Source organism: Limulus polyphemus, unplaced genomic scaffold, assembly GCF_000517525.1.
Source record: "Limulus polyphemus unplaced genomic scaffold, Limulus_polyphemus-2.1.2 Scaffold2043, whole genome shotgun sequence".
NCBI classification, from domain to species: domain Eukaryota; kingdom Metazoa; phylum Arthropoda; class Merostomata; order Xiphosura; family Limulidae; genus Limulus; species Limulus polyphemus.
The window spans coordinates 86,233-99,137 of record NW_013667653.1 but is presented as its reverse complement, the minus strand read 5'-3'; the positions used below and the strand labels follow the sequence as shown (position 1 = coordinate 99,137).

The window sequence follows — 12,905 nt, the reverse complement described above, 5'->3', positions numbered from 1 at the left end:
TTATACAATTTTAATAAACCTTTCTTTTTTTTTTTTTTTAAATCAAGAACATATATCATTTTAGAACGAAAAAAAAAAAGAGGAGAGACCTGTTTATCTGTTACAATAAGTGCTTTTCATAAAATGACTAAAAGGTAAAAACAAACCTAAATAAGTCAGCTTGGAGAAGTTGAAACGAAATATATTCATGTCGAACTGTCCGAATAACGGTTATCTTGTCATACGTTCCGAAAAACAAACTCGACACTTTATTCAAGAAACGTTTAAAAAAAGGCAAATATTAGCTTTACATTCCTCAAAACACCCTCCACGGGCAGGAAAAGGTAACTTCTGGGAGTTGCATATATTACTATTACATTCCTTTTGTACTTGCAACAACGTTACCAATTTATTGTGAAACGCTTTCATCCCCCCCCCCTTTTTATATTTTGTTCCTGTAAACAAAAACACACCTTTAGTGACGTAGCTTATCTTTGTAAAGCAACGTCCTCGTTTCCGTGTAACTTATCTATCGAAAAGACTATCTTTCCCAAACAAATATGTTACTGTGTAATATAAAGTAGTAATCTTGCTGTATTACACGCGATTTTTTTTTATACTGATACTGTAATGGTAGTGGATATTTTGAACATTTGTAATGTTAATCTTACCCTGTGCTCATGCAAAGACAGCTTAATCATGACGTAAGATTTGTTGTGACAGTTGTATTTTTGTTTTCCTTTATTGGAGGGCTAGTTGTGGCCCATCTTTGGTTTTTCTTTTGTTCATTCTATGAATATCTCCACGTGCAAGATTTAATATACTCACAAGAAATGATGGACGATAGTGAAGAAAAGGTTTTCTCAAGCCACAGTTGTCCGATTCTTTATGTATCAAGCACACATTTCTTTACTGGGTAATAAAATATTCAATATGTTATGGTACTTACGAGTTATGAAAAACTATTGCTTCTCTCTGTGTTATAAAACGGCCACTGTTTGTGCTATAAATTGAATACACTGAAAACAAAAACCGAATGCCAGTAACTTTCGAGTTCAGTCCGTACCAAACTTACTGAGAAGTGAGAAACCCACGTATGAACTAATACATTTTGTTATACGTATGTAATCAAACGTTCTTCAGTACTACGGAATATTATCATTACTATATTACCATGCTTCACAAATTCACCAGGAGCAGCTGTTGTTGTGTATTTATAAGGTCGACTTTACTTGAATACATTATTTATCCCTATGCCAGTATAGTCACAATATGGTAGAAACCAATACTATGCTGATTATCCCATGAACTATATATTTTAATAAACATATAAACTTTCAGTGACATTCAAAATGTCCTTTAGATTTCCCAATAAGTATCAGTACATATATCCTTTGTACACATACGTACTTGTGACGTATATATATACATCATTAGCTGACGCTTAGATTTAAATTCCGCTAAAAAACAATGGATGGGATATACTTAACATTATTAAGTAAAATAGACTCCGGACTTGAACTCAGAACGTATGGTTAAAATTTAGAGGTTTTTTATTTCAAATTTAATGAAAATTACGGGGGATAAAATGGTGCTTCGCGTAAGATGTCTGTATTAAAATTATCTGACTACTGAAACATAGATTTAAAAAATAGATACAGACGGGACTCAATCCTCGAACTCCCGCATACGAAGAGTGCGCTGTGCTATACAAGCCTAATCCCAGATAGTTTTCACAAACACAGTATTATTAAGTGAAATACTATATATATGAAAAGGTTATATGTTTTAAACAGATAAAGCCTTTGAATAATGCCGTTGTTGTAGTTAGATGTAAAGTAAATAAGTGTAAAAATATCGAATTACTATAAACGAAATATATCTCTGTACACAACATTTCTTGTATAAACACCTTGTCATTCTGAATAATCGCTAACTTTGACTAAAATCTTGAGATCATTTTCTTAATCGATTTCTTGATATTGTTAAATAATGAATACTTAAAATTATATTATCAAGATGTGTGTAAAAATCAAATATTTTCGTTTCTAGCTATTTAGCTTTTCTTTTTCTTTCCATAATGGTATCGTTTTTTTTTTACTCTTCCCTTGAGTATTAAGGACGCGTCGGGTCGACTACCACCAATAACTGAAATGGTGTAATATTTAATTACCCTAGCGGTTATATTCGTGTTTCATGTACGAAGTGTATTAAAACTTTAGGCCTAATTGTCGAATTTTTGGCGCCTGTTGGAATTTGTATTGAGATATGGTGGTATTGCGTTATTTATAAGCCACGGAAAGGTAAATAATTAACTGAATGTGTTTCCTTGCGTGTTTGTTTATGTCACTGAAGTAATTATCTTTAAAGTTACGTCGTAATTTTGCACTCGTACACACGTGAAAATATCAATTAACCAATAGGATTATTGGGAAAACTTTTGTTCTTCATTTTACATTTATAAAAAACAATTTTTCCTCTCGAGCTAACAGTCGTACACGTAATGAAATCACACAACAGCTTTTACCCTAATCACAAGCAAGTATTCTTAATCATTACTAAGACACCGTTGTTATATTCTTCTAGGACTAATTAAGTATTTCTAGCCTATGATTACGACACACATTGTAAGTCTAACACATTTCAGATAACTTAAGCAGTAGTTCGTAAAACTTATATTTATACGATTTCCTTTAATTAAAAAGGCACAGTAATAGATAATTCTATCGCTATTCATTACCATATATGTTCTCTGATAATTCTATCGTTATTCATTACCATATATGTCCTCTGATAATTCTATCACTATCCATTACCATATATGTTCTCTAATACTTCTATCGCTGTTCATTACCATATATGTTCTCTGATAATTCTATCACTATTCATTACCATATATGTTCTCTAATACTTCTATCGCTGTTCATTACCATATATGTTCTCTAATACTTCTATCGCTGTTCATTACCATATATGTTCTCTGATAATTCTATCACTATTCATTACCATATATGTTCTCTAATAATTCTATCGCTATTCATTACCATATATGTTCTCTGATAATTCTATCACTATTCATTACCATATATGTTCTCTAATAATTCTATCACCATCCATTACCATACATGTTCTCTTTTTACATTAGTTACATGAACAGTTATGGTTTTACAGAAGTTCAATCAAGAGATTCCTTTTGGGGAGAGAACATATATGGTAATGAATAGCGATAGAATTATCAGAGAACATATATGGTAATGAATAGTGATAAAATAATTAAAATGTTCATTAAGTTACGAATTTAAAATTCTTTCCAAAAATGGTTTTATCCATAACAGGAAATTCGACCAACAAAGCTGCCCGCGTGATTTACACCTACAGTTGATTAGTTTAGATGTATCACAGACATCAAAGTACATACTGCGTACTTTATTTTCACACTTCATTAAATTAATTTTAAAGTATTTGTAATTACACTAACGTGTTTATAGTTTTGTGAAGCTGTAATTACGTATTTCTAATGCATTAATTCTGTTACAACGTTTGGTGCAAAATTAACAATGTGTGTACGAGGTTTTTGGTGCAGTGTTATAATAAAGTTAAAGTTAGGGATATTTTTCTTAAAACATTACATTCGACACGGAAACAAGTAAAGTTTTACCTAACAACGTTCACCAAGTTTATTTCAAAAAGTGTATAGTCCTAACAAACATCCAAGTCTTATAGCTACAATTTACACTATATTGTCGTCTTTTGAATTTCATATGCAACAAAAGATTGTTTTCACTGATCTTAAGAGCAGAAACACGAATAATTTACTCGAAGCGACTGTTTCTAAGATACTGTATATAACAGATGGGTTTAGAAAACCTGTTCATTCTTCCACATACAACCACGTTTATCCAGTTTAATTGTACATATTGTTAATTTGATTTGATCGTGTACATTAAGTTACACTTATGAAACTTACAACTGATATGTTTGACATTTTTTTTATTGAATGTAATATTTCTCAATAAATAAATATAACAAGTACAGTAATAAACTGCCACAAACTGTAACATACCCTTGCTGCGCATGTGTTACAGATATATAGATCTCACATTATAGGGTCAAATCTTTAAATAAACGGACACCATTGACAGCTCACAAGCAGATTTACATTCCTGAGACTATGTTGGCAATTTGATGAGCTATTGTAAGTATTGTCACAATACTACATGTATGCACGCCATACACATTGGTCAACTATACATACGACTTGTATATAAAGACCCCAATCTACAGTGGCTTTAAGATCTCTTTCGAGACCATATAAAAAATTTCATGCAAAGTTGGATAATTTTCAATTGCTAAAAAAGAGGAAGTACAGTTGGCGAACAATACGTAAAATATGGACACATAATTCATGATCTGTCCTAAAGGTGGCAAAACCTGTTAATAAATATTAAATTTATCTGGGGTACTCTCATTTGATCGAATACTGCGATTTGACTGTCATTCTTATAATGCACCCACGACATCCCAAGTGCGTAGCGAGTTTTTGCGTCAATGGGTTGGAAAATGGAAATCCTCACTGGACTAAAGACGGAGCAGGCTTACACTTGGCCACGCCTAACACTCAATCACAAGTATTATGATTTTTAAACAAGATATTTTGTCTTGGCGCAAATCTACACAATAAGCTACCAAAGAGAAACGATCCCCAGAGTTTAGCGCTAGAAGTCCGTAAACTCATAACTGATCCACTGGGAGGCTTTTAAAAATAAAACCAATTTGAAACATAAATAAATTATTCGTACGTATTTCGGGTCGGAACCATAATTATTTTGGACGACGTAACACTGAAATGAAGCTTACACCAATGTTATACTAAAGACCAATAAAAATGGTTGATTTTTTGTCACCTTGAGTTTAGCATGTCATGAACCAAACAGATTAAGACAAATATGTTCATAAGTAAACAATATAATTTACAGGCGAGGTACTCATAATAACAACTATAATATATATATACTAGCTGTACTTCCGCGGGGTTCCCAAAAGTGTTCTGTTTCAGGAGTAAATAAAACCAAAATTATGTGTAACAAATATTTTTATTTCTTGCTTTTGTTGTTCATGGCATGCGCACGTTTTACTAAGTCATAACAGTACAAATTGCAACGTTAAGCGTCTCTTATGTGACGTCATTTTAGTGTCTACCGACTAACTGACAGACAGACAACACACTGTACACTGGTGTGAGTGGTTAAAACAAGTTGACCCTTCCAGGCGGCCTTCTGTTCCCCTTTCGGGGAAATAACGTAACAGTAGGTTAAAAAAAGGCGTAGTTTCTGGTGTAGACGTAAAATAACCTAGGTTATTAGTGGTGAGTACAGGATTATACATCAAAAACAAACTGCTTACATTCCAACATTATATGATTCCTACTTTATTTATTCGCTTCGCTCTTCCAAACAGCACCAATGAGCCATGAATTCGGCAGCACGAGTAGCCAATCAAAGAATAGATTAGACCTCTACATCATCTCTTCTTTACTGAAATTCATGTTTTGGTGAATAAAGAAAAATATAAATAAATAAGCGTAGTTTTTATCACAACTTGAAGAGATGGCAATAACCAAGTTGTTTAAAATTAGTCAATTTGACAAGCATACTTTTCACTTATACCAATATTTGTCATACACTTACAAACATACGGTTCTGAATGCAAGGATACGTAAGTAATTTAAAAATGTTACGAATTAATAACATTAACAGATATCTAATTCTTGAAAATAAAAAATGGCATAAATAACCAAGTTATGTGATTTTTAGCGATGTAACTAGTTCATGAACAATATTAATATTTTTATAACATCGGAAGTCGCATGACGCTGGGAGAATGCGCGCTGGAATTTCTAGAATTATCGGGGAACCTCGCGAATGTCCGACTGTTTACTAGACGCTCTCTTTTTTAGCATACAAGCCTGGCAAAGAAAGCCAGTTAAATAGTTATGCAGATAGATTGAAGAGATAGATAATTGAGTCAAGCGAACAGTAGGCACCGTAAGTAAAGTGTGTGAATCACTGTGATTTATAGCGTGTTATAAAGGTTGTTAAGTTTAAAGTGACTGTGGAAATTCTGTGTATTACAAAAAGTTGTATCAAGAAAGAATAAACTCGTTTAACAAAGAAAGGACTTGTATCGCTGAAGTTCCTCAGAAATAATTTATACCGGAAATTAACAAACGAGCAGATACGTAACAATATGTAGGAGGCTGAACAACTGAAGTAAAACAGAAAGCAGCTGTAAGGTTGAAAAACGTGTGTTTGGGTTCTCTTGCTCTGCTTCAGTACTTAATGCTTGTAAACACAAAAATCAGTTACACTGTAACCACTTTGGTTTCGTGCTGCACTTGTGGATTTACAACATCCTGATAGAATGTGCTGTAATTTGTGTTATTGCACTCAATTGGTTGATCATTTAACCACATAAAATCTAAATGCTCTTTCTCTAAGTTATTTTAAAACTAAAAACAATCTCCTCAATTGTTGATACTGTGAGTAACCCCCTCCTTCAAAGATTTTAATTAGTTATCCATGTTATTAATAGAATTCTCAGAACACTGAATATGTAAACAAAGTTTTAGAAAATTACACAACAAACCTATTCGAAACTCAAATAAAAAAACATGTTCAAACATGCTTCTTGCACGTGCATTTTCTTTAAAACATTTTTATTAGTAGTTTAAAACGATATAAATAATACTCTAAAAATTGACTTTAAAAATATTGATGCTACAACATTAGGTGCAAATTATTATTTTAAAATTTTGCTGTATGAAAAATTTTTAGGCTAAATTTTAACAACAAAAATTAACTCGTATATGTAAGCCTTACACCAATACACATAATTGTTTTTTAGCTTATTTATTTTTCTCATTTTCATTACGTTCATATGCAATGAACCAACAGACATCCGTTTTCTCAGGTTATATTATTCTGCTGGTAGACCGTGTCGAATTTCGACAAAATATATATATAGTTATGGTATTTCGAGCCCGGTCTAAAACTAAGAATTATCGATTTCATATTGGAAAAGTTGTTTGTGAACGTTTTCAATATTTGCACCTTAGGGACATAAACTTTTAACCGATTGAATGACTATATCCTGGACAGAACTACTTAAAGCTAACCGTGAGAAAAAATTAGCTCTGACAGCAATGTGCAACCCCGACATCCCAAATTATATTACTGTAAGATAAGATTACAAGTCAGAGATGTTATTTGGTGGGATTATCAAACGTGCTACCTCAGTTAAAGGGCTTTAATACTTTATATGGTTGGTTTTAGTGTGTTAACCAATAACTGTGTGGATTTATGTTGAAATAAATGTGTGTGGATATTGGTTTTCAACTGTAGCCATGACTACCAGTGCGATTGCCAGTACTAAGAAATGCGCTGCCACTACGAGACCTACAATACATCGTCCCGCCATCTGTTGTTTAACACTCTACTTACAACATTTTCTACGTCGGTTATTAAATATTACATTTGCAGCATTTTGGCTGAAATCCATGGGTGTCAAAATTTTATGCGAAAATCTGTTACCACTTTAAGCCTTAAAATAAGCACTATGTATGAATTAACAACAAAAAATGTTTTAGGTTAATGAGGTTTTCGTAAACATGATATTCTACAATAAACTGTTAGGAATTAATCACATTATCATTTATATTTCAAAATGTGATGTAACTTAAAGAATAAAAGTGCAGATTTACTGTATTTATTGTGGAGCAACTTTTAGCATGGATGAAATGTCAAAAATTACTTTTTGCAGTGAGTGGTATAAGTACCTCAGAGTGAAACCATGAGTGCAACACAATTAACCTTTTTAAAGTCCATGAAATAATTTAAATTGATAATTAACTTTTTCCCATCACTGGGGACGGGTACTTTTGTTTGTCATGCACATAGTACTTGCATTCTGTACATTGACATCCCAACAAAAGTTGCAAAAAGCATTTAGTATTTACACCTCTGAAATTTCCTGCCACAATTTTCCTCATGTCACTTTCTACTTTGCCAAAATTCAGTGGGAATGTAACAATGAAACTCTGTGTATATTGTGGTTCGCACTGAATATAAAGCCGAGTTGCCTACTTCCAGCTAGCATCTTTCCCAAACAGTGTAACCTGTCATTTAGTGGATTGTAGGAATTTCTTTTTTTATGCGGAAAACAGTAGGAGTGGGGAAGTAGGATGATATTTCATCATAAAATCATACTTTTATAACTTGGATATTTTTAGCTCTTCCAGATTCATTAGCGTTTAGTTTCTGTATAGTGTGGGAACCAAAGTCCTATAGTTTCAATGTACAACACTTCAGAATAGTATCCATTACTTTGACCAATTCTTAATTATCTTGTTTGTCATTGTTTTATTACATGTAATGATTGATTTTCTTAGAAGCAACCCTCACGTTCATATAACTAAGATACAAATGTAGTTGGTTACATTTTTGGTAACATCTCCATTCTTGTAGTTTTTTTAAAGATTAATCCAAGCTAAATCTTATGAAAGCTATTAACTGACCAGTGTATTTTCATGTATTTGTCCAACTAAATCTCCATTTTCATTTCTCTCTCTCCCTGCTGCAACCTTATACTAAAAAGTTAACTTATTTCCCATTTCTGGTCATTATTCAAGTCTTCAAATGTATGACAAATATCCACCTGTACCAACTTCACTGTCTTAGTAAGTAAAATGTGTTGTCTACATACAATGACTGTTGTCTCTTTATTTACTTAAACTTCACTATGCAAACACATTGTACAGAAAGTTAGAATATTTAATTCTGCAGGATCTTCTGGATAATTATAAGGTGAAGATACACCACAGAAGAAAGCATTTACATTGTATGATAGGCATACATATGGACGAACACGTGTCTGAACCTTAAAGTGATAAGAAGTGAACTTTATTACAACTGGGAATGTATTATATATAACTGAAGACATGAAACTGACTAATACATACATCTCTAGGATGACATACATCCAAATCATTTAAGCTTTTGTTTTGCAATGTTAAGATTTTGCAGAGCATACACAGTTGTATGGTAACAAGAGTGTAATAGTCTAGGGTTGTATACAATGTTTACAACATGTATAAGTATCCATACAATTCAATTTACATTAACTTCACTACTCAGACAAAACATGTTAAAAGCTTTAGGGGTTTTGAAATTTACATCTTTATAACATGCGAGCTGTCCTACATCTACTTTCAACTCAACTTGACTTCACATTAATGCTGTGTTTTGTACATAAAACTAGTCAGTAAAATTCTTGTTATTTTTGAAGTTCAATCTTTTTTAATCAAGTAACCCATTTTCACTTCCTACTTGATGTCAAAATTCAGCATTATAGGTTTCACTCATTTGAAGTATTACTAAGAACATTTGGTCAAGAAATGTATCAGAAAAGAAAGAGAACCACATTTCCATAAAAGAGACTTAGTGGGATGCTATATACTCTGATTTATAAAATTTCCTGTGCACTGCATGAGCCATTGTAATTCAGTTTAAATTATAGTGAAGTTAGGTTTGCACACAAATTTTCAAACACCATGAATAATCACTGCACTTATGTGAAAAGAAATACAGAATGTTGTAGCAACGTATCAAATAATAAAAAACACCAATAATATTGTAGCAATGTATCAAAGTAATAATAAAAATACAGAATGTTGTAGCAACGTATCAAAGTAATAATAAAAAACACCAATAATATTGTAGCAATGTACCAAAGTAATAAAAACAATACAGAATGTTGTAGCAATGTATCAAAGTAATAATAAAAAACACTAATAATATTGTAGCAATGTACCAAAGTAATAATAACAATACAGAATGTTGTAGCAATGTATCAAAGTTATAATAACAAACACCAAGAACAATTTGTCAGAAACTATTACCACCAAAATGCATTAGATGACAAACGCAATCACCAACCTGATCTTACTTTTAGCTCAAATTCAGTAAAGATTTGCATTTAGTTGTGCCTAAGCTGATAAGATCTCCCAAGATACACACTGTTTTACACCTTTCAAATTTCTAGAACTAGAAATGTCAGAAATACATTAATCTGAAAGTCAGGATTATTTCTTTTTTACTGTGTTTACCACACAATTGAAGCTTCTCTTTACAGGGACTGTAAGCTTCTAAAATTTGGCCATTAGGTCAGTAACCTCTACAAAGTCACATCTTTAAATAATCCAATTGCAGTCGGAACTCACCCTGTATTCCACATAGCACTTAAACTCAAGTTAAGTGGTTGCAGTGGTGATTTATTTGATTGAAATGACTGTTAGAAAAATGCTTTCAGTCATTAACTACAGAGATATTAGCTTAACAGTACAACATGGTAGTTTATCATGCTGGGAATTTCACTTAATAAAAATATTACATTGCTCAAAAAATTTAACAGAGGTATGAAAACAATCACTGTTATCAAGCTTTAAACTTAAAGATACTTAAATGTAAACGTATATGAAATATCAAAGTTTTATAAACACACATGCTTACAGGTTGACAACCAACCATCAGACTAGAAATTATTTGAATAAACATTTTCCTCTGTCTATTATTTTATTTACTTAATTTTCATGCATATTTTCACAAATAAGCATAGGTCATGAGTCGGTTTTAAGAAGAACTCACAATAGTAAATAATGTGGTGGCACTTAGAACTGCAGTTGACAATCCTTATTTATATAAGTATGGTGTTTTACTTGCTTTATAATCACCTCAGTGAAATTCAGTTATACAGGTTTTGAAGATTACATAGAATTGATGCAATTAATTTATACATCATAGTAGAAAGAACAAATTAATACCATCAATACGTACTCTTCAAAATCTATATAATTACATGAACGAATAAAAGAAAACCAAAACATCACAAAAGAAATCTACATATCTTCACTGTAAGATGCTTAGACTTGTTTTCTGATTTGCACATATTCAAGATTACTAATGATGAAGTGAAATTAATTAAAACAGGTGATAAGTGGTGAATCAAATAACTGATTGGGCTTCATATTAATCTTTACCTATGTGCTAGAGCTTTTTTGGATTCATTAAACTAATCTTCCCTATAAATTCTGAAATGCCTAAACTTTATTGCATTGATATTTTCAGATGGAAAATTCACTTTGAATCAAATACTTTTTTAAATCAATTATATTTACAACTTCTAAACAAATTACTATAAATCTGTCATACCTACTTTAAATAGAATTGGAATTTGCAACATGAAATGGCACCTTTTGCATACAAAACTAAATGAACAGATCAAAGACACCCGAGATTCAGGTATGGCCAGACGTAACTGAGCTATTGACCAGAGACAAGACATCCAGCCAGCAGTGCCCACGACCAAAAATAGCTTTGTCTAGCTCTTTAAACCAAGTAACAAACTTGACTGTCACTTTTATAATGCACCTATAAATGTAAGTGTGGAGTACACTCAGTGACTCCAAATCTCAATCTTAGGACAACTTGGTCAAATGCAGCAGCAAGCTGATCACTAGGCTTCACCCAGCCCATACTTTAAATACCAAAAACTAAATCACAAACACTAACAGAAGCAGATAAAAACAGTTTATTTGTAGTTAGGACAAAGCACGAAAATAATAAACACTAGCTTTTTTATATTACTAAATCCCCGTAAATTCACACATAACACTGAAATACAAATTTTCTAGCCTCAGAAATCAAACCACCTTTGAATTGCCTGTTACATGAATTTACCCTTAAGAAAACCTGCAGCTGAAAATCATACAGAAACTGTACAGAGCATGTTTTGTAATATAAAATGATGCGACTTACATCTACGATTGATAGATAAACTTTCATCTTTTTATTTTATAAATTGCTCTGATGAACCAATAAGAAATTGTATTGTGCTCTTACTTTAATTCATCTTGTTTACAGGTAAAACTAGTATTATGGTTTCAAAAACATATTTACTATTTTAGTTTTAAAAACACTATGTTCCACAAGGTTTACCTACCACTATTAGATGGATGCAAGTGAATAATGTGTATCATTGTTGTTACTGCAACATGTAACAGTTTCTTCCATTATTTAATAGCATTCACCTGGAGATGCTAAGTAAACAGTGTTTTTTAACTGTAAAATAGACGTTATTTTAATTTAATTTTTACCCTAATTACTATTGATCAACATCAAGACATTGAACAGTTACCTGTATCTCAAACATACATAAATATTCATGCTTTATTTTACTGTTTCAAATAACTTAAGTCTTTAGTTCACAAATGCGATCATTGTATGGTTTATTTTCATTGAAAAAATTATATAAGCTAATACCCTGGAAGAAAAAAAAAAGCTATTGATATTAAAGTTTGTTTTATTTATCTCCAGTTTAGAAAACGATTATATATAATGATTCTAATTAAGTTGAAACTTATGAAATATATAGTTTAGTTGCCAACAACCGATAGATAACTATAAAAAATATCCCACAGTTACTTGCTAGCTGCGAACCCCACTGTGTATGTGTATAAACACAGTTCAATAGCTTCTGAATGTACAGTTTATGCACACAAACATATATATTTTACTATTAAGCATTGTGCCAACAATGAACTTCAACCTCAAGACTGGCACTTTTGATAAGTAACAGAAACTGAACTTACTCGAACCTGGTGTGGACTGGCTTGGTTTTCGATTTTTTCCTATAATGTTTTCCATTATTCCAGACATACGATCTCTCCTCTTATCCTTCTTATTACGAATGGTACCTATGCATGTCTCTTCCACAATTTTCACACATGATTTGTGAATGTTCATTTCACAGTCTACAAGAGAAAAAGAAATTAGCAGCAAAAATTATAATTCAACTGAATTTGGATAAAAAAA

At 31.8% G+C, this 12,905-nt stretch overlaps 1 protein-coding gene across 2 annotated transcripts in view; it reads right to left on the bottom strand.

The window, feature by feature from the left end:
- LOC106465761 (rho guanine nucleotide exchange factor 11-like) overlaps positions 1–12,840 on the bottom strand; it is a 78,546-nt gene extending 65,706 nt beyond the window's left edge. The window contains exon 1 of one of the 2 annotated variants that reach the window (XM_022393690.1): positions 12,683–12,840. In XM_022393690.1, the coding sequence (XP_022249398.1) occupies positions 12,683–12,836 (154 nt within the window). In that variant the 5' untranslated portion in view covers positions 12,837–12,840. Of the gene's footprint in view, positions 1–146; positions 205–12,682 lie in introns of those variants that run through there. The other variant, XM_022393691.1, reaches the window with a different exon arrangement.
- Between the last annotated feature and the right edge of the window lie 65 nt (positions 12,841–12,905).